This window comes from Solanum verrucosum, unplaced genomic scaffold (assembly GCF_900185275.1).
Source record: "Solanum verrucosum unplaced genomic scaffold, falcon-dt-bn FXZP01000161.1, whole genome shotgun sequence".
NCBI classification, from domain to species: Eukaryota; Viridiplantae; Streptophyta; class Magnoliopsida; order Solanales; family Solanaceae; genus Solanum; species Solanum verrucosum.
Window position 1 is genome coordinate 1,133,412 of NW_026020127.1, and position 23,809 is coordinate 1,157,220.

Genomic DNA, 23,809 nt, shown 5'->3' on the forward strand with positions numbered 1-23,809 from the left:
GAATAGATATTTTTTGTTTCCTACTTACACGAGCCCATATCCTTGCTTTTCTATCAATTTCTAATTCTGATCTTCCTCCCCAATCTGATATTATGGTGCCGGTATAGACCGAAATTCCGTTATGGTCCAATTCTGATCGGTAATAAATACCGGGACTTTGCAATATTTGATTGATCACAATTCTATATATTCCATTGACTATAGAAGTTCCCAGGGAATTCATTAGAGGAATGTTTCCGATAAAAATTGTTTGTTCTTGCATATCCCTACTGTTTTTCCAAATTAATCCCGCGGATACATATAATTCAGAAGAATATGTGAGTGATTCATACACAGCATCTCTTTCCTTTATCAAGGGTTCGACCAATTGATATGTTTCCACAAATAATTGAAATTCAATTTCTTGATCTGTATCTTCAATTTTTGGAAACTTGTTTAGGGCCAATGGTAGCGGTAGACTAATTTCCGAACAATCAGTGGATTAATTCACACAAAAAATGCTTAAAATCTTGAATTCCTTTATGTTGAAAGCACTAAAAAGAATTGGGATTAGTAAATTCTTGGTGGGCATCGGCTTTTCCTTAATTGACTCTATACAACGTGAATTTAAATTAGTCGAATCAGTAACAAAGTCACAACGTTTTACACCTCAATTTCAGCACAAATTTAAATTTAGTGGAGTCCCAATATAAATATTGAATAGGAAACCAAGAAGTAATAATTTATATCATTACATTTCTTTATTTTGAGTCAACCCTCCCCCCCCCCCCCCAACCACAACTACATTAATACCAGTTGGTAATTTTTATTTTTGTAACCAAGCAAGTATTGTTGTAGAGGAATTTTATTTTTTTTCAAACAAACGATGTTGTTATAGAGAAGTTTAATTGTATTAGGTTTGTACGAGACCCCTAATGTCAATCGGATACGAATCGGTGGGTAGAAGAGCAGTGTATGATCTTGTAGCAATGGCCCTATTTGCAGCTTCTGTTGGATGAAAATTATCAAAGAACACATATTGATTTCTGTTACTGCATGGAGTTTGGCCATTATTGCTGCATTGTCCTTTGGCTGTTATGTTTGATATTATGCAGCATGGTGAGTCAAAAACTGTGAAACCTGAAATTAATCCAAAAAAAAAAAATAGATATTAAATTATTCGAAATAAAAAAAAAATCTCTTTGTTTCAATTTATCCGATGGTATTTCCTCTTTAATCCATTCGAAAAAGAATGATAACCTAATCTTTTGTCGCTAAAGGATCTTTAACGATCAGTCTAATATTCACTTGTCAACTTGTGATAGTTGACTTTTAGCAACCAGGCATTTTTTCCGATCGTTGTTGATCTATAGCTATCGAATTTGGACTTTTAGCTTTTACTGATGGACTTATAGCGGTCTACAATTACATAAATATTATGACATGTTTTAAAAACATAAGTTTCAAAGTTATATTTTTTTCTTTCTTAAATAAAATAACTTTTTTCCTAGTTGGGTAGGGTTGACAATAGGGGTGGGCTGGTTAGGCTGAGACTAAACATTGTGAAACTTAACCCTATACTAGAAAAAAAAAAGGGTTAATATTTGTCACAATTATTAATTATATAAATTCATCCAACCTAGTGCCATTTGTCCTCGATTTTATTTTATGTGTCTTAATTTGATTTAGTATGGAAATTTTAAAAAATAATATTTTGAATTTTGTGATTTAATTTATTTTTAAAAATTGAGTATAATTAGAGGTGGCGACAAGATTTTAACTTTATAGGTTTTGAATATTTAGAATGAGGATTTCTAAGTAGAATAATGGGATTCTAAATACATATAGGATGCGTTAATATTTTATCTTAATACAAATACATTATTTAAGTAAAAGATATTAGATTTAACCAGAACTCATATCTAAATTCTACCTCTGTTTACCTTGCGTATAATAAACTCTTTCCATTTCAGATTTACTTGGATCATGTTAAACTATAACACCCCTTAAGAAAATTTTAATTAAAAATATATTTTACTCATTTTTTATGTAATGATGTTTAACATCACGACACAATTAGAAAAAAGAAAGATTTTTTTAAAAAAAACTTGTGATTTTAACAATAAAAAATATTTATCACATTAGTTGTTTACATCAAACAAAAAGAATACATAATATATATTTGTGCATACACTCATTCACTTAATCATGATTACTTAATCTTTTCATTATCAAAATCATTAATAAACCTTGCATTGGGAAGATTAGTGTTCAAATTATCAATTGAAACCTTTAATTTCTGATTAAATAGTTGGACATAATTATTAATAAAATCAACACATCCAGATGCATTTCTTCCATATGTTCTTGTCTCCTCAGGCAAACAACCTAATAGACCAATATTTGATACTGCCACCTTCCTTGCTCCATATAGCTATGCAACCTCTAAAAAAATATTAAAACATCGTACGAGTCAAAATGGACTGAATCAATAAAGATACGTTTAAAGGTTACTTGAATTGAATCAGAATCAAAAGTGTGAATCATATTTTCATAATCTAATTTTATCACTTCTGAAAATAAAACATAGTAATTAAGTAGTAAAAATTACCCTTAGTTGTCTTTCAAATTGTTGAACAAGGATGGTTGCAAACTTATCTGGTGTGTACAATTGACTTGATAAATAATATCTTGAATCTAAATAATTGTTGAGATAATCATTGCTGCCCATATCAACTGTGTATAGGCATTTGTTTAATAAACTTCTAGTTGCAGTAATATTTCTAAGTATAGAATTGATTCTCAAAATTGTGTCTTGATGGTTCATTAGTTGCCTATTCATGCTGATCCTATCACCCTGTAACATAAATAGTAACGGAGTCAGGATTTTCACGAAGATTGAGGTATCAAAATATGTATACGTTAAAAAAAAAAAAATTTAGCTATGTAGTGTAATTTTCAGATGGAAGATATATAATAGTTCTGTATGTATTCCAAATTGAATAAGTAGAATATTAATAGTATATGTAGTAGTGGCAGAGTTAGGATTTTAAAATTTGGACCTACATTTCTCGTATGCTATAATGGTTATGTAATTTTTTTTAAAAAGTATGTTGAATCAAAAACATCAATTAATTACGCTTTTATTATGAACGTTTACTACTTATGCAAGGCCAAGATGATATATATGAAGGGCGGCCTTACGTGGAAAAATAGAATTAATTAACATGTATTACACGTACAAAATCTGAAAAACACTCTCACAAGTCATATTTTATCATAACGGACATTCAAGAATCGGTACATGAAAATTTAATGAATCAGAAAGAAATTGTATTGTTGAGAAATGATCTAGATGGAACTTCTGACGCGTCTACAACTTGATGGAATAAAAAATAAAACTTTCCATGAAGAAGATTAAGTTAAGTCATGTCTCGAACGGGTATGACATGGGTAGATTTAATAAGTGGGAGAGACTAATTAATTGAACCTTATTCATCGAAAAATTATATATTATGTATATAGGTAAAAAATTAACGAGTTTTTACCCATCGATAACCGGTCTCACTACGAATTCCAGCAACTCCTGATCCATAATTGACTCCTCTAAGGATTTCATTGCCTCTTGCAGTTGCATGTGGTGGAATCGAGCTATTGAATCCTATGAGCTCAGCTGAACGGGAGAAAAACGCGGTTAGTTAAGGGGGGCGGTATTAAAGCCGGTGAAAATTCATCGTAAAAAAGGAAAAATCTATCTGGTGACAAAATCAAAAATTTCATCAAGTATTTTAAGATAGCACATGTAAAAAAACTTAAAAATTGATTGATAATACACATAGTTAAAAAAAATTCAACCATAGGTGTCCAATTGACCACCCAATGGCTAATGTAGGCCGTAGCTTCGCCCCTGCCTCCTTTCCATTTAATGTTGCATTGATTTGACTTAGTATAGAGTTCAAGAAAAAAAGAATATCTTGTAAAAATGGTGGTGTAAAACAATGGAGTAAGCGGTTATGTGAATACAATTCATCTCATTAATTAATGGGAAAATATGAATTATAAAGCTAAATCGTATCTAAATATAAAAAGAGTGATTATCTTGGGACACGATGTTGGGACCGAGGAAATTTCTATATATAAGTCAAATATTACTTTATATCTATATAATTAAGTTTTTCCAACGAGCATTCTTAATTGTTGATCCTGGATAAGACACTCAAAAGAAGAAAAGATGATATGAAGATGCAATTAACAACAAGTGGTAGGTGATCCTACGAAGCTTTCGAAAAAATGGAAGCCTTGTGTGGAAATTTATATATGTATTAAATTTTGAACACTGTCAACAAAATTTTGAACAACAAGTGGTAGGTGGTTCTGCGAAGCTTTTGAAAAAGGGTAGCCTTCATGTGTGAGAATTTATATATGTATTAAATTTTGAACACCGTCGGGGATTTATTGAAAACAGTCTTCGTACAGACCATACTCCACAAAGGTAAATATAAGGTATATATATATCATGTTCTTCCTGAACTTCACTTATAAAATTATATTGAATATGTTGTTATGATCGAATGAAGAGAGAAAATGTACCTAGAAAGTCAGCTTTGTTACGGCCATTGGTGAATCTTCCATTTTGTGGACCGTTTGGGAAATCAATTCCATAAGGAAAATAATTGGCCTTAGCTGTTGTTATAAGGTTATTATTATTCCCATTATCAACTATTGAGTCTCCAAATATGAAGTAACATGGCACTTGTGGTTGACCTTTTACCATTGAAAACATAATAAATATTGAAATCATCAAAACTATATGATCCCTACATGAAGACATTCTTGAGTTATTGAATGATGAAAAGAGAAATCAAAGAAAAATGGGAAGGATAGTGATAGATGCAAAAAGGTTGAACTTGGAACTACCTATTTATAGAGGATATTAATTATCAAGGATGTGCAAAATCAAGGAGATTTGAGTCGTAGTTGTTGCAAATTTGCTTTCGTAAGAAAAAAGTCAGCCGAAGTTGTAAATATATCTAATTCTGGGACCATATATCAATCATTAATTAAACTATATTCGTAGTGTCTGAAAATTTTGCAAGTCTACTTATTTCAGTTGTATGTCTGAAGTTTGGTTTGTTAGATAAAATGTCTGAAGTTTCATATAGTTGAAGTTCAAGCATTTTTGTATGAAGAACTACAACTATTTTTATTTGAATTTTAGTCATATCTTTATATCTGAGGTAAGACTTCGTTAAACCTAAATTCAAATAACACATATTTAAAGTTATTTCAAAGTGGATATTTGTACAAAAAAAAAAAAAAAAAAAAAGGATATAAATTAAATGATGGTGTCCAAATAAATTACCTATTCATAGAGGATGTCAAGGTTGTGAAAATCAAAGAGTTCTTTTGCTTTGTGATAATTTTTATTGACCGTTAATTCGATCGCTTACACAAGGAGATACTCGTTAGTCGCTTAAACTATCTTTTATAAGGTGAAATAATATAAATGCAAAAACTCATCGTCAAATAGGGTTTAAGGTCGAACCCCGATCATCCTAATAGTAAGAGCACGGCTTAAATCATTGTCTCATTCCATCCCCTGATCATCTCTTTCATCCTCAAACACCAATCCCCATCCTCCCGCTCCTATAGTATTTGGCTAGATTAATAGATGTTTTTAATTAAAATTATAATTATTTTCTTAATTGCTTACTGAACATTAAAAAATTAATAAAAAATCAATTTGTTTTTAAAAATATATATATATTTATCGGTATCAAACACACCCTAAATGAATGGAAAATTTTGGAGAAGTCCAAATCTAGATAGCTTCAAAATTGTGGAACGGTCAAAGAAAATCATATCATGGAAATGCAACAAATTGTATGGGTTGGTCTAGTTGTTGAGGATTATGGAGGATTTTGCATGTTAAGACTTTTTGAATTTATACCATATGCTATGAAAAAATAACAATTTTATATAGTTTGGCAAATTTTTTGGGAAAATGCATAAGTACCCTCAACCTATGTCCGAAATCTCAGAGACACACCTAACCTTTACTAAGGTTCTATTACCTCCCCGAACTTATTTTATATATAATTTTCTACCCCTTTTCGGTCTACGTGGCACTATCTTGTGGGCCCAGCACGTGTTGACAATTTTTTCAAGAATAGTGTCACGTAGGCCGAAAAGGGGTAGAAAATTATATATAAAATAAGTTCGGGGGGGGGGGGGGGGGTAATAGGACCTTAGTAAAGATTAGGTGTGTCTCAGGGATTTCGGGCATAGGCCGGGGGTACTTATGCATTTTCCCAAATTTTTTTGAAAAAAATACTCGATTGATCATCTTAGCTGGTTATAGTTTTGCCTATATGCACCGAATCGAGAAGTGTTTTTTTTTTTGTTGATAAAATAGTACCTTTAGCAGTTTTGATGGTCCTTTCCGTTTGTTGAAAATGCAACATTGAATGGGTATTACTGGAATAGTAAAAGTGAATGGAAAGATGAAATAGGAAAATTTATTGAAAAATATAAATTAGGTACTATTTGACGTAAGGTTATGAGTAACTTTCACATATAGCAAACATAAAAATTATATTTGTATGTTATAGTTATAGTTTGTATAATTGCGCTCCATAGTAAACTTTATATTTGCTATGGAGCATCAGATTGTATAACTCGCTGGCAGGCCATATGTATAAATCGTTGGCAGCCTCTCGTTTGTATAAATCGTTGGCAGCCTCTCAATTCAATTTTATATGTTTGTATATCTGCATAAAATTTGAATTTGTATACAATTGAATCGAAATAAAACATTTGTATATCAAATCTCTCTCTCTCTCGTGCGCTTTATACAACACATTTGTGTTTGCATAAAGCGAGAAAGAGAGAAAGGCAAAAGAGAACTTGGCAGGGGAAGATCTGTATTTGTATAATTATAAGTGTATAGGACGAAAATGTATGTATTCGTATTTGTATGTACAGTTTTCTCTCGCTTTATACAAAGATAAATGCATTTAATGTATTTGTGTTTGTATAAAAGCGAGAGGGGCGAGGGAGAGACTGACGAGAGTGGCGAGCGAGAAACCTAGGGAGAGAGACGAATGACAACTGTTTGCTACAGATTACAATTAAATCAAACTGTGGTTATAACATTTAATTTGAATTAATAGTTTGTTATTTTATATAATTTTCCCTATATTTAATGCTAAACTAGATAGTTAGTTACATTGCTTTTGGCTTTTAGTGTTTGTTCAAGCAATTAATGAAATATTAATTCAAAGATTTAGGTACAATTCTTTTGTAGTAATTATTGATTTATTTAAATTATTAATCACAATTTAGTACTTTGTCAATTTTTGCCATTTGCACTTTTGCATTTCTAGAAAGATAAAACATGTTATTTGCTTATACTTTTGCAATTAGATAGGATATATTAACGGCTGGTACCCGCATGGGGGCTACTTATTCTATATTTATATCGAAAAGTTTCACTCGAAAGGATAAAAATTCTCTATAAAAATGACTTCATACATAATTACGGTTCGAAGCTAAAATATATATATATATATATATATATATATATATATATATATATAGATATATATAAAATAACAAATTGTACATTTGTAATGCAATATATATAATTCTTATATATTTAATAATAATAATAATAATAATAATAATAATAATAATAATATATATATATATATAAAATAACAAATTGTACATTTGGAATGCAATATATATAATTCTTATATATTTAATAATAACCATATTTATTTTTTCTTCACAATTGTGCTAAACGTTGAATATCAAAAGGGTATGCATCAGTTGACTTTTGAGCTCTATAAGATCTTCTTCCAACAATTATATTTGCAGCTTCACCTGGATGAAATGCATCCCAAAACAAATATTCATTTCTATTTGGACATGGATTTTGAAATGGTAGACATGTTATTTGTCCATTGTTCCTTCCTATTCCACAACATCCAGCATTCGTCACTCTAAATCCTGAAAATACAATAAAGTTAAATGTCAAAAATATCTTTAAATTAAACAATTTACAAGATAAACACTAAATCTTTAAATAATTTACAAGTGAAAACCTTACGTGACAAATAATATTGACTAAACAAAGCATTAAAAAGATAGAAATATAGGTTTGAGAAAAAAAAAATATCGCCTACCAATATAGTATTAATTAAGTGAGACTTTTAAGACAAATATATATAAGATAGTATAGGCAACTATTCTTACTATTAGATCAAGTAAGTAGAGAATTTAAAAGACATATAATATGGATCGAAAAGATTAGTAGAGAGGGAAAGAGAAGTTACCGAAAGCAAAGGGATTGTCAATTAAATCTTGAAATATTCCATAAGCATTAATGTAGATTAATTTAGCATTTGGTGTATTTCTATTTAAATTATCCACAAGTGCCCTCAGTTTATTGTTAAATAACTGATTTGCCACATTAATATTTTGAGCACAAGTTCTTCCATCTGGGCTGTTTTGGGCCAAAGCATTTGGGCTGCATCCAATTTGGCCCACTCCAATTAACACAAATTTCCTTGCTCCATAATTGTACAATGTCTGCAACATAAAGTACACAATTAAGGTCGATTTACGCAAATGTCCCTTTTTTAGGTTATCATTTAAATTTTGTCTATACTTTAAAGTCGTACAAATATAACCAAAAGAACTATCTTCGGATGATGTTAGACTCTAATTTAATGTTTCCCTTATCTTCATCGATGAGGGAGGTGGCGGATGAGTGATAATGACATTACACATGATTTTATAAGCAGTCTTAATCACAACAATAACATATCAAGTGTAATCTCATAAGTGAGGTCTTGGAAGGATAGGATTTACGCAGACCGTATCCCTATTTTGTGAGACAGAGATGTTATTTCCGATAAACCTTCGACTCGGAAATTTTATAAGTAGTGTCAATCTATATATTATCACCATTCAACTTGAAGACATGTTGGATTTTGGGCCAAGGGTTCTAAAGCTTTACTTCTTATCTCAAATTTATATGTACCCTACATTATTTATTCAAGGGGTATCAACTTATTGTACATATGTATATCTATATGTGTATGTATATAATTAATTAATGTTATTCACCAAGTAACATTGGAGGAGACGGATTCAAAATTCAAACATTATATATGAGATAATTTAAATTTGAAACTCGGCCACTATTAAAAAACGAAAACTTCCATCAGAGACATTACTAACATTCGAATTTTGACGATTTTTATTGGACATCCACCGAAAATTCTCAATTTTTAAGTATTGTACCACATGTATTTGATTCGATTTATTGGATTCAAGATCTATTATATGTAAATGGATAACAAAAAAAAAAAAAGAGAGATCACCTTTAATTGTTGAGTGTATTGTTGGATAAGAACATTGGCATATTGTTGAGGAGTAAATTGTCTACTTGTTGAATAATATTGGGGCATAAAATAATTGTTGAGATAATCATTACTTCCAACTCCAATTGAGTAAATACATTTACTCAAATAATTTGCAGCTGAATTTTCATTTCCAATTATTCTCACTATTTGTTGAGCTATGTTCTTGTAATTATTTACTTGACCTGAAAATGTTACCCTTCCTCCCTGCAAAAATTCAATAAGTTAATTTAACGGCACTACAATAAAAATAATTTTTAGCGGCATTAAATATTGACATTAATAAAGAGTGCTAAAGTCTTTATCGGCATTAGTTAAGTGCCATTAGAATCAATGTCGCTAAAGGCTTTAGGGACATATACAAAGAGTGCTAATTGCCACTAAAAATACATATTTAGCAGCAATTAAGAATTAATTGCCGCTAATGATTATTTTTGATGTAGTGCGGAGATCAAGAGTGTTCACTTACGTTCAAAAGAATTAGAATTTACGATACAGATGGTCTGTCATAAATTCATCAATATTATATTGTTTTCGACGAATTTTCTATCATAAATTGAACATCTTTGTGTTATGCGTATTCAGTCAAATAAAATCACATAAAATGAAACGGAAAAAGAAATTAGTACCAATTGTTGGCCAGTTTCTTCTCTAATTCCAGCAGCAGCAGATGCAAAATTGACACCTCCAAGTATTTCTCTACCCCTTGCAGTTGCATAAGGTGGAATATAATCATCAAAACCCAAAAGCTCAGCTGAAAATATATACAAACAGTATATTATAATATAGTGAGAAAATATTGAGTTTTTTTTTTTTTTTGAGAAGACATAAATTTAGAGATATTAGGTGGATGTTTGAACATAAAAATCGTGAAATTTGGAAAAAGGTAGTACGTACTTGTTTTTAGCTTGAAAATAATATTTGGAAATTAAATTAAATTGTGTTTGGACGTTAATACAAATTGTAATTATTTTTTAATTTTTATTAGTAGTTTAGAATAAAAATTGTGAAAATAACTTTTAAATTTTTTATTGAATTTCATATACGTATTGAATACATAATTAAGTTAGAATTAGAAAGCATAAAAGTTTGTAGCTTAGTAGTAATAAGTTTTTAATTAACACATAATTAAGTTAAAAAATTCCGCTCTTTCTAACAATTTGAATTAAACTTTTCAATGAGATGGTTATAAAATTTAACATATGTATCAAAGCAGACATAGAATAAAAATCAAGGTTTTGAATCTCGCAGTCAGAACTACTTCATTATAAAAATATAGTTTTCACATGCTTAACTCATAAGAAAAATTGACCAAGCAGACTCTCGCGGGAAGGAACGAGTTAAACATATAATTCAATAAATAAATGTGTGATTCCTCTAAGAACTTCAGATATTTTCACGTACTTAGCCCATAAGAAAGAGTCAAGCTTGCACATAAATAACGATATACGTATTGAATATTTAATTAAGTAAATAAAAGTACATTTTGATGAACTTACCTATGACATCAACAGTAGTTTTACCATTGGAAAATCTTCCAGTTGGTCCATCAGGAAAATCAATTCCATAAGGCAAATAATCAGCTCTAGCCAATGACCTAATCACATTATTATTTCCATTATCCACTAATGAATCACCAAATATAAAATAACAAGGCACTTGTGGTTCTCCTTTTGTACCATAATTATCCCCAAATAAACTCAACATTAATAAAAACACACATATTATCTTTAAATCTCCACACATTATCAATCCTTCAAAAAATAAAAACAAAAAAATTAAAAAGAAGAAATTTGAGAGAAAGGAAAAGATTAAAGACAATGTGTATGGTTTGTGTGTGTATATATATATATATTGAAGGAATGTGAGAAAAAAGATAGAAAAATGAGAAGAAATATTAATTTAAATATTTTCTAAAAAAATAAATCATTTTGACAACTAATTAATATTAAAAACTTGATGTAATTTGAAGGGAAGTGGGGTAATTGGCAGATGTATAAGAGGAAAAAAAACTAAATTCCTCTTTGAATAATAAATACTGATGGAAAATATTATTAAGTCGGATCCACTTGTAAGAATTGTTAATTATTAAGCTCATTATGTTCAATTTATTCTTCTTCTAAATCCAACTTATATAACATATATAAATAGATCATTTTGTTTATTATTATTTTTCTCTCTTAATTCACTTGAAATAGTTTCTGAATTTTATTTAATTAGTGGTATAGTTAGTTTCTCTTAAAATATATTTCTCAGAAAATATTTTTCAAATCATTTTTTTTTCATATTGGGGAGTAAAATATTTTTTAGCAAAAATAACTTCGTACCCAAAAAAACTCGAACCAGACTTGAATTATTGATCTTATTTAGTGCTTTTACAGATAGGAAGTTAGTTAGAAGCATTGAATTTCACATGGATATGTTGTGTATGTTAGATTTTATATAGTGACACTAAGATCCACTTTTTTTTTCCTTTTGGTAGCCATGCATGCATTAATTTTCCTTCACTTTCCTAGATTTTAAGTTAAATTAAAAGTTTATATAATAATGATGTAAGTAATATTTATTTTAAATTATTGAAAAGATAATAGCAAGTAATTTTATTTACTTTCTTAGTCCCAAATCACTTGTCATGTTCCATTTTTCAAAAGTAAAGCTATATGAATTTTGACTAACATTTTATATGTATATTTTCATCATATTAATATGAAAAAAATTATAATTTACTGTACTTTTCGTATGAATTTTAAATATTTAAATTTTTATACTAACTATCATTGTATTCCATAAATATTAATATTGGTTCGAGTTCATTTTTGGAGGGTTCTACAAAAATTAAGTCACATTCAAAATGAATCATGACTTTTTGGATTGATCATGAGGGGAAGCTTTATAGATATGGTGAATTAAATGAAAGTACTATGTATATATTGCTGCCCACATGGCTATGATGTGTATTTAAAATATAGAAATTTATTGCCTATTAATTGGTCTAGTTGCCAACATGTCTATTGTCTTGTCTTGAAATGTCTTTCTCTATTGTTCTTTTTATTTGTTAGAAGGTGCGAGTAGCAAGTCTGAGATGGTTTGAATATATTTTGTGTCAATTTATAGATTTAGGGATTTGTAGATATGAAATTGTGGTAAGCAAATGAAGGTGTTGAGGAGGATTAAGGTAAACCTAAAATCATATAGAATGAAGTCATCTTGGAATAGGGGTGGAGATACATTGTTAATGATGCTCATTATTTCTACAGGATCAACATCACTTTTTGGAGTTTTGGAATCACGTAATATAAATTTAAGATAATCTAAGTTTTTTGTGTATATTACTTCATGATTTTTCGTCGAATTCCTACTGATTAACTCTATTTAATCTCTAATTTTGTGGGTCTATTTGAAATGACCTAGTTGATGATACACACAAGTGAATTGAAGTTTGACCTTAAGACACGAGGAGGTTGCTCGGATGGTAAACATCCTTCACCTTCGACCTTAAAATTGTGGATTTGAGTTATTGAGGTAGCAAAAAGAAAAGAAACTTTTGATTTCTTATCCATACCCAACAAGCTTTAAGAATAAATGACTCACTATAATTCTTTCATCATATTTAACTTGTAGAAGCTTGAGTTCATTGTGACGTAGTTAGAAAAAAGTTGAAAAGACAAAGAAGCTAGTCTCTGCTCTTTCTAAACTTAAGAAAATTTTTAAAAAAATGTATTTTGAATCAAAAAGTAATTAAATGCCTGTTAATTTTGAAAAATCGTAATTTATAGTCAAATAAAATCATAAAAATGATTATTTATGATATTTCTCTATATTAATTACACAGTTTTTCCCTTTAAACGAGTTGGTCCTTAATTTTTCTCCTAAATTCAAACTTATGCCTAGCGGAGAATAAGTTTTTTAAGGGTGTGGGACGAAACCTATGACACACTATATGATATGAAAATATAAACTGATACTCTATTTTTCAAAAAAAGTTAAATACCTTGAGAGACAAAAATTAAAGACTAACACAAAGTCGCAACTGACCCTCTTGCTTGGCCTTCAATGTAAGCTGTATTGGGCTAACTTTGCACTAGATAACTGGGCCTCACCAGAAATTAAGATGGATATTGGATCATTGTTCAAGTTTGGGCTGAAATTTATCTGGGCTAGTAGTGGTTTTGACTTTGTCTAATGTGGGACTTTCACGTGAGAACTGAAAATTTGAATTTAGTGAAATTTCAATACAAACAATAATTGAGAAATCAATAAACAAAAATGATATCAATTCTTCTAGAATTCGACATTCCATAATGTGACAAATACTATTTATAAAAAGGGAATAATAACATGCATGCCTTAGGATGATGTAGTCTCTAAAAGCCTCGAGATGACCATGACGTTTAAACCTACTAGCAAAGGTTATGATGAAGTAATATGTACTTCTTTGATTATATTTCATTACAGATCTCATATTTAACTTCTTGTAAATGAAGTCGTCTCCAATAGGGAATAGTGATATTTTTCAATTCAAATCTAAGTTAAACACTCAAATGGATATCAAACCCTTAGAGAAAAATCACGAAAAAATTAATATAAACTAAATTTATCTCCTAAATACTCGAAAAGTGTGTGGAGGGAAAGAATTCAAAGATTCTTGTGCCATTAACTATTGGTCAATGATTGAAGATGAGAAGGAATTAGTCCATCATTTTCAATTATTTTCTCACAAACTTATAATTGCTCCACGTATAACTTAGTCATTTTCTTTGAATATTTACAAAATGTCTATTCAACATATCCTTTTAGTTCAAAACTCCTCCTAAACATGCAATAAAATTTTGTCATTGAGCTATTTTAGGCTTAATGCAAGATTCACTTAACCTAGTCATAAAAAAATAGATAATAAATGCAAGTACCCCTATCATTTGGAGTTATCAACAAACTTATAATTAGTTCAAGAAAGTCTTAGATTTTATTTTATTAGGATAAAATAAAAAGGAAATAGTATCCTTGAAATGGGGTAGATGGATTATGTACATATATAAGGGTATTAAAACGTAAAATTTAGAATCAAATTGTTACTATACTGACCACTTAAAATAACGTTTGTGATCATTTAAACTTCCATTATTTCCCAAGAACGTAACACTCAATTTTACTAACAACTAGTGTACATATCCGCGCTTCGCGCGACTATAAGAAAAACTTAAAAATATTTTAAAATAATTAATTTCACTATCTGATAAATGTTTTAATAAATAATATAATAAAAGAGAGAAACACAAATTAAAATACGACTTCAATATTACTTATTCAAAAATTAAATTATGGAATTTAAAATTTTTCTCGAAAAAAAAAGAGTTAAGGAAATTATTATTTTTAGTTTTATCTATCTATCTATCTATCTATCTATCTATATATATAATCTTAATTTTACTATACATATAAATTTGATCATTTTTTTATAAATATTTTTATAATGCCCCTATTTATAGGACAACAATATGAAATATCAAATGATATTATGAATATGATTATTAATATAATTTAGGAGTTATGATCATCAAAAGTCATTAAAGCATGGGACATAAAGATACTTGAATTTTTATATTAAAAATTATGAACCAATGGAGGAGCAGTAATTGATAAATAATTTTACTAAATCATTTTTATCCTAAAAAATACTTTTGTATTTTAATTTCTGACCAAACAAATTATAATAATGATCTTTGAAAATCTCAAAAACTTGAGAACTTCTAATATTAATAATAATAAAAACTAAATATATGAAGACTACAAAGTTCCATATCAATAAACATTTTTTTTTTATAAATTATACAATATTATAAAAATTATGAATTAACTTTACATTCTCATGTTCTATCATAATAGTTATTAAAAGTTGATTTACATGACACAAAATTATATATACATGCTTTATTGAGTAGCATACATGTGTGTGTTGACTTTCTTTTCAGGTTCTATTTTCAAAAATATCCTGACATGAAAACAAAATAACTTAATCATACAACAACAACAATAACGACAAAAATATAAAAATGAAGTTAACTAATCAAATAAAAACTTTAAAGAATATTTAATTATGAGTTAAAGATAAAGGAAGGATCTTGTTATCAACATTACATAATGCTCCAAAAACTACAAAAAGAAGAAAAAAAAATCTCTATAAACTACAAAGAGAAGCAAAGAGAAAAAATCAAGCAATTTTTTCGAAAAAAAATTGTGATTCATAGTATCATGAATTCAAAAATAATAATAGTGAATGTATAATTGCACCAGAGAAAAAGTGATAACCATATTAGGCATATCAAATAGTTTAACTTGTAAAATCGAATTGCACAGAAATCTCTAACAATCTTCATAAAATATAATCATCACATATGTCTCAAAATATATTTTTATAAGTGTAATTTTGGGATGTTATAAATTTGCATATTAAATTATTTGAGGGTTATGAATATGAAAGGTTAGGAGTTATGAAATTTATTAATATTTATTATTAGGAGTAAAGTTTATGTAATTGAAGAGGTAAGAAAATAAAATAATTGAAAGAAATAAGAGAAATTGCCAATAAAATCACAAAAAAAATAAAATAAGAATGAAGCCCTTAGAGAGCGCCACATCACCGTTTTCATATTCAGCTTTATTATATATAGATTCTTAATCGAAATATAGAGAACATGTTGTAGATTCAACGGGAGGAAATAATGGACGTGCAAGTTGAAATTCTTCCTTATTTTTATTTGCCATTTAGAATGTTAATTCACTTCTTATACACTTCAATCTTCAAGTTCAAGAATTCTTAAATTGTGTGTGTTTTAATCCATGAAATCATATCATGGATGGCGTATTTAAGTTTTAAACATCATTTATATAGAGAGAATTATTGAATACACCCATAAACTCTGCGCAAATTATTAATTTCATCTTCAAATTAGTGACAGCCTTAAAAACATTTTCTTACTTGATTAACTAAATTTAAATGCACCCCGATCTTGCAATACGAGTGAAATTCACTCCTAAATCTCGCCAAATTTAGGATTATTTTTCAACACTTCTATCGATTTTTTATTAAGAGTCTCATGCTTCTACAAGAGTTTGAGACCATACTTACTATATCATGTGGCAAATCGGGGTATATCTAAGTTAAGTTAGTCAAGTAGAGAGCTATTTTAAGACTATTAATAGTTTAGCGACGAAACTAATAATTTACGTCAAGATACTAAAATCAAAACTCATTCTTATGTTATTGTTCAGAATTTAAAATTTATGAATTTGTACAAACAACTCATATGCACTTCATTTTCAAAAAATTGATAATCTATAAATCTTTCAATCCTGCTTAATCCGCTCTCATCAACTCGTCTCTAAATTTAGTAATTTTATCTAAAATAGTGTAGGAGTAAAGGGAGTGTGGCGTGTGACGGCGCAATTATTGGCTTGTCGTGTTTAAAATTACTTTTGTATAAATAGTGTGGGCCCACTAAACCCGGACCGTCCGATGCGTCAACCTGTGGGGTAGCTTCAAATCAACGGCTCGAATCAAATCATTAGCCAGATAAGATTTTTTCCTTTTCTTTTCAAATTATTAGCTAGATAAAAAGTCGGACAAGTTATATATTTGATCGATCAAAAATAAATAATTATGTTAGCTAATTTTATATATATATATATATAAAAGGCTGGTTTTGTATATCGCAAAGTCTTTTTGATTTTTTAAAATTTTGTAATTGATCTAAACTATATCATATAGATTAAGACGAAAGATATATACATATATATTGGTTATTATTTTAAGGTTATTTTAATCAATAAATATATTATAGTATCAATTTTTTTAAGCGTAATTGTGAAGTATGCCATTTATTTGCCTCGTAGTTGCTGCGTTGTTCTTACTTTTGCCCTTTTTTTAAACAAAAGTATTTTTTTAATTACATGGTTGTAAGTTTGTTTTAGAGTTTTGTTCATTTATTTATTCTTTAGTGGGATTATAATACTTTTAAATTTCTGAATTATTAATTAATATTTGATTTTAATTCTTGTAATACCTGACAATGCATTTTGATCCTTGTAATATATGACAACGCATTTTAATCTTTTATGTGTTTGAAGTGCTATACTTTTAGTTCCTCTGACGGTGACTTCTCAATTTATCACACTTTCAGACGTTATATTATTTAAATTCAAAATCTATTCAAATTTTTCACATAAGTTGAAATTGATAAAAAGAGTATCACATTTACCATATCTAAGCCAAGTGACACTTATGATTATATATATAGTACTAATAAATAATTTAATTACATAAATATTTTTTATACCGTCTACATGTTTTACAATTCATTTGAATATATAGTTAATAAGTTAACGTAACAAAGCAAACTATACATACACACAAACCAAAAGCCGTGAGTCTCAAGTAATATAATTTCGTCTTATTTTGGATTTACAACTTCAAATCACCCCCACCCTCTTATACCACCCACCCCCACTTCAAAAATTCACAAATTTCTATAAATTCCTCTCTTTTCCACCTTATTTTATACAGTTCCCTTATTTCTTTCCTCCAACTACCATTTTTTGTCATGGAAGAGGAATTTCAAGAATCCGAAGTCATTTTTCATGAAAATATTGAAAACGAAGAAAATGATCGAGATTACTATGAATTTCAAAATCACGATTTGATCAGTTCAAACTCTAGGGATTCGCAAAGTAGAAAGAGGTTGAAGCAAATTTCCAATTCTGTCCCTATTAGTATTCCCGATAACTTATCGAGGAATAATTTATGGTTCAAGCACGTGAAAAATAATGAATCGAATTTTTTTAAAGACGAGGAATATGGTGATGATGGAGAAATGGTTCCGCCACACATGATCACTGGCCGGAGAATCGCCGGAAAAATGATGTCATTTTCAATTTGTAGTGGTTATGGAAGGACACTTAAAGGAAGAGATTTGAGTCAAGTAAGAAATTCGATTCTTAGGATGACTGGTTTTCTTGAAACTTAACTTTAGAGTTCAATTTAGAGGGAAAAAAAGATTTTTTTTTTTTTGAGATCCAATTATGGGAATCTCATTAATTTCCATTCATCATTGTAATGGAGAAAATACATAAGAATTCAAATGAAATTTCATTAGTTAGATCATGTATATGTATTAAGAAAATCTATTAAAAATGTATAAATTAAATTTTAAGTTTCGAATGAAACAATTCAAATGTTTAGTGAATGTTTAATGGTATCTGAAATTCGTAAAATTCAAATTTTGAGTTTATCTTCGTATGATATGTTATTTGAGTTGAAGCCAAAGACTTATTGGAGCATAATGGGCCGACTAAACATTCCATCGGAAATTTGAATTTGACTCTTTTACGTGATATTCATTCTCGTTTTGCTCTTAAAATCGTTTTTCTCTCTACATATATATGTACTCAGAATTGATGTAAAAAAAATGAATAGATTACGAAAAAACTTGAATTCGAATTTTGATTATTCCATTGAAATACTTGCTAGATTCTAAAATTATGTCTTTATGCAAAAGAGAAATAATTTATAAATTACAGATTCACTTGAACTTAATAGTTTTGTTGATATTCCATAAAGTGTAAAGAATTTGAGTATAAGATATCAATAGATATTCGTCTGCCAATTCACTTATTACTATATGATATTTAAAATCGACAAAATATATTTATAAATTTAGATATTATTTAAAAGTCGATCTAAAAAGTAATTCGTATAATTCAAAGATTCTTGTGTCATTAACTATTGGTCAATGATTGAAGATGAGAAGGAATTAGTCCATTTTCAATTATTTTCTCACAAACTTATAATTACTCCACGTATAACTTATAGTCATTTTCTTTGAATATTTATAAATTGTCAATTCAACATATCCTATTAGTTCAAAACTCCTCCCAAACATGCAATAAAATTTTGTCATTGAGCTATTTTAGGCTTAATGCAAGATTCACTCAACCTAGTCATAAAAAAACTAGATAATATATGCAAGTACCCCTATCATTTGGAGTTATCAAGAAACCTATAATGAATTTAAGAAAATTTTAGATTTTATTTTTGTAGGATAAAATAAAAAAGAAATAGTATCCTTAAAATGGGATGGACTATGTACATATATAAGGGTATTAAAACGTAAAATTTAGAATCAAATTGTTGCTATACTGATCACTTAGAATAACGTTTGTGCTCGTTTAAGCTTCTATCATTTCCCAAGAAGACTCAATTTTACTAACAAATCGAAATATGGAGAACTTGTTGTAGATTCGAAGGGAGGAAATAATGGACGTGCAAGTTGAAATTCTTCCTTATTTTTATTTGCCATTTAATTAGAATGTTAATTCACTTCTTATTCAATCTTCAAGTTCAAGAATTCTTAAATTGTGTGTGTTTTAATCCATGAAATCATATCATGGGTGGCGTATTCAAGTTTTAAACATCATCTATATTTAGAGAGAACTATTAAAAACACGCCTAAACTATGCACAAATAATTAGTTTCATCTTCAAATTAATGACATCCATAAAAACACTTTTTTACTTGATTAACTGAACTTAAATATACCCCACTCTTGCAACATTAGTGAATACACCTTTAAATCTCGCCAAATTTAGGAGTGTTTTTCAACACTTCTATCAGCTTTTTATCAAAAGACTCATGCTATCTACAAGAGTTTGAGACCACTTGCTATGTCATGTGGTAGATGGGGAGTGTATCTAAATTTAGTTAGTCAAGTATAAGGATGTTTTAAGGCTATCAATAGTTCAGTGACGAAACTAATAATTTATGCCAAGATATCAAAGTCATAACTCATTCTTATGTTGTTGTTCAGAATGTGTGCAAAGCCAAATCTAAAATTTAAAATTTATGAATTTGTACAGACAACCCATATGCACTTCATCTTAAGAAATTTGATGATCTATAAATCTTTCAATCCTGCTTAACCCGCTCTCATCAACTCGTCTCTGACTTTAGTAATTTTTTCTAAAATAGTGTAGGAGTAAAGGGAGTGGCGTGTGACGGCACAATTATTGGCTTGTCGTGTTTAAAATTACTTTTGGATAAATAGTGTGGGCCCACTAAACCCGGACCGTCCGATGCGTCGGGGTAGCTTCAAATCAACGGCTCGAATCAAATCATTAGCCAGATAAGATTTTTTTCCATTTCTATTTAAATTATTAGCTAGATAAAAAGTCGAACAAGTTACATATTTGATCGCTCGAAAATAAACAATAATAACAAATTTTAAACATATGAAAAATAAATCAACCGCACAAATAAAATCTGAAAAAGCATAATTTTATTAATAAATATTGTGGGTACAGTTTTGTTCCTCCCTTGATTCTACTTTCCTAAAATTTATCCATGATTCGAGGGTCATTATTAGTGACGTATTTCTCGGACTAGGATGATTTAGATTTGACATCTATATGAATATTCCATGACTTTTTGTGGAATATTCGAAATGCCTTTTCAAGAGAATATAATACCCTTATATAGGCATGAACTATATAGGGTTTAGGGTTTAGCCTCTAAGAATCCTAATTGGAATTGAACACATATTGTAAAGTCTCAATTGGAATTGAACACGTTTTGTAGAGTCCAACAAAATTTTAATGTCTTACCGTTATATATATTGATTATTAATTTAATGAATAAATATATTTATATCAATTTTTTAAGCGTAATTGTGAAGTTTACCATTTATTTGCCTCCTAGTTGCTGCGTTGTTTTTACTTTTGCCGTAGGTTTTTTTTTTAAAATATTTTTTTTTAATTACATGGTTGTAAATTTGTTTTAGAGTCTTGTTCATTTATTTATTCTTTAGTGGGATTATAATACTTTTAAATTTCTGAATTATTAATTAATATTTGATTTTATTTCTTGTAATACCTGACAATGCATTTTGATCCTTGTAATATATGACAATGCATTTTGATCCTTTATGTGTTTGAAGTGATGTACTTTTAGTTCTTCTGATGGTGACTTCTCAATTTACTACACTTTCAAACGTTATATTATTTAAATTAAAAATCTATTCAAATTGAAATTGATAAAAAAGAGTATCACATTTATCATAATTAAGCCAAAAGTCACTTATGATTATATATAATACTTACCTTTTAAACTGTTTAATTGCATATATATTTTTTATATCGTCTATACGTTTTTCGATTCATTAAATATATAGTCAATAAGTTAATGCAACAAAGCAAAACTATACATACACACAAACCAAAAGCCGTGAGTCTCAAGTAATATAATTTCGTCTTATTTTGGATTTACAACTTCAAATGTTGGGTCCACACTCAATCACCCCATCCCCTTAAACCCCCCAACCCCCACTTCAAAAAATTCACAAATTTCTATAAATTCCTCTCTTTTCCACCTTATTTTGTACAATTCCCTTATTTCTTTCCTCCAAATACCATTTTTTTGTCATGGAAGAGGAATTTCAAGAATCGGAAGTCATTTTTCAAGAAAATATTGAAAACGAAGAAAATGATCAAAACTATTATGAATTTCAAAATCGGGATTTGATGAGTTCAAACTTTAGGAATTCGCAAAGTAGAAAGAGGTTGAAGAAAATTTCCAATTCTATCCCTATTAGTATTCCCGATAACTTATCGAGGAATAATTCATGGTTCAAACACGTGAAAAATAATGAATTGAATTTTTTTGAAGACGAGGAATATGGTGATGATGGAGAAATGGTTCCGCCACACGTGATCACCAGCCGGAGAATCGCCGGAAAAATGATGTCATTTTCAATTTGTAGTGGTTATGGAAGGACACTTAAGGGAAGAGATTTGAGTCAAGTAAGGAATTCGATTCTTAGGATGACTGGTTTTCTTGAAACTTAACTTTAAAGTTTAATTTAGAGGGAAAAAAAGAAAAAGATTTTTTTTTTGAGTTCCAATTATGGGAATCTCATTAATTTCCATTCATCATTGTAATGGAGAAAATACAAAAGAATTCAAACAAAATTCCATTAGTTAGATCATGTATATGTATTAAGAAATCCTATTAAAAATGTATAAATATTAAGTTTCGAATGAAACAATTTAAATATTTAGTGAATGTTTAATGGTATTCTAAAATTCGTAAAATTCAAATTTTGAGTTTATCTTCATATAACATGTTATTTGAGTTGAAGCGAAAGACTTAATTGGAGCATAACGAGCCAACTAAACATTCCATTTGAAATTTATTTGTAGATTTAAATATAATTTGAAAGTCAATATAAAAAATAATTCATATAAACTTGAATCTCCTTATACGACAATGCCAATGGTGATTGAAAATTACATGAACTTGTCTCACATAAGCAAAAGCCAAACACAAACAGCTGGTTTTAAAAAGGTGACATGACTTATGTTCTTTTAGAAAATGTAATAATTGTGAAATGCACATAAAACTAATGTGTGTTAAAAATATACATCGATATTATTTATTTAATAGGAGTAATAGTTTATGCTATTCAATATTATTTTAAATTATTTGTTTTTATTTAATCATCTGCTATTCGAAATTTATTCATATTTAAAAATATAATAAATTCATTGCTAAGAAACATTAAAGATTAGAACTCACAAAATTTAAATTTGAATGCAACTATACTTTAATGAAGTTTATATAGTGTGAATTCATGTTGATCAAGATTTCGATATCAAGTGATAACCTAGAAAGTAAGAAAGGTTACTTCTAATTAATGAGAAAACAAACGACACATTATTAAATGAAAGTCACCTCCAAATATGAATTATAAAAATTTATTAATTATTTCTTTATCTTGAAGTTATTTTAGTATTAAGAAAATGAATTAATCTCTGCTGGATATTAGGAGGCCAACAGGTTTCATGGATATAAAGTCAAAAAGTTAATCCAAAGATTAAGCAAAAACTAATCATAGGGTAGATATATAGGGGAGAATATTTTTTTCTTAATTTGTACAAGTGGAAATCTGACAAAAAAAATAATTAACAATGAATAAAATAAGATTTAAATAATTAAATAGGAATATCAATGATCTGAAGGTAATTTGCTGTTTAAGGTACCACGTCAGCATGATTAATTACTGAATATATATTCTGACAAAAAAGAAGACGACAAATTAAGGCACTATTATATCGAAATTATAAAATAACCAAAAAGTCAAAAACAGTATGATTTTGGATCTCAATTCTCAAATTTGATGTCAATATGTATATCAAATATAGAATGAATTTTTTTTAAAATAATAATTATTATTGGTATCAGTTAAAATTAATTATATGAAAAATTATTTATCATATTCTTTTAGAAAAATATGATTCAAGCAATCGAGCTGTCATATATATGTGGAGTAATTCAATAAAAATTAACATCGATT

The 23,809-nt window shown here is 28.5% G+C and overlaps 2 protein-coding genes across 2 annotated transcripts in view; both read right to left on the reverse strand.

The window, feature by feature from the left end:
* The window catches only part of LOC125825924 (GDSL esterase/lipase At1g29670-like), a 26,935-nt gene extending 22,090 nt beyond the window's left edge, over positions 1-4,845 (reverse strand). The window contains exons 1-4 of the mRNA XM_049505212.1: positions 4,570-4,845; positions 3,528-3,652; positions 2,578-2,836; positions 2,229-2,409 (exon numbers count right to left, since the gene is read on the reverse strand). Of these exons, the coding sequence (XP_049361169.1) occupies positions 2,229-2,409; positions 2,578-2,836; positions 3,528-3,652; positions 4,570-4,810 (806 nt within the window). The 5' untranslated portion in view covers positions 4,811-4,845. The remainder of the gene's footprint in view (positions 1-2,228; positions 2,410-2,577; positions 2,837-3,527; positions 3,653-4,569) is intronic.
* A 2,897-nt stretch (positions 4,846-7,742) lies between these two features.
* On the reverse strand, positions 7,743-11,222 carry LOC125825885 (GDSL esterase/lipase At5g45670-like). Its single transcript, XM_049505179.1, has 5 exons — positions 10,910-11,222; positions 10,040-10,164; positions 9,372-9,617; positions 8,319-8,574; positions 7,743-7,992 (listed from the first exon to the last, which is right to left on the reverse strand). The coding sequence occupies exons 1-5, from the start codon at positions 11,154-11,156 to the stop codon at positions 7,769-7,771; spliced, it is 1,098 nt and encodes a 365-aa protein (XP_049361136.1). The 5' UTR covers positions 11,157-11,222; the 3' UTR covers positions 7,743-7,768.
* Between the last annotated feature and the right edge of the window lie 12,587 nt (positions 11,223-23,809).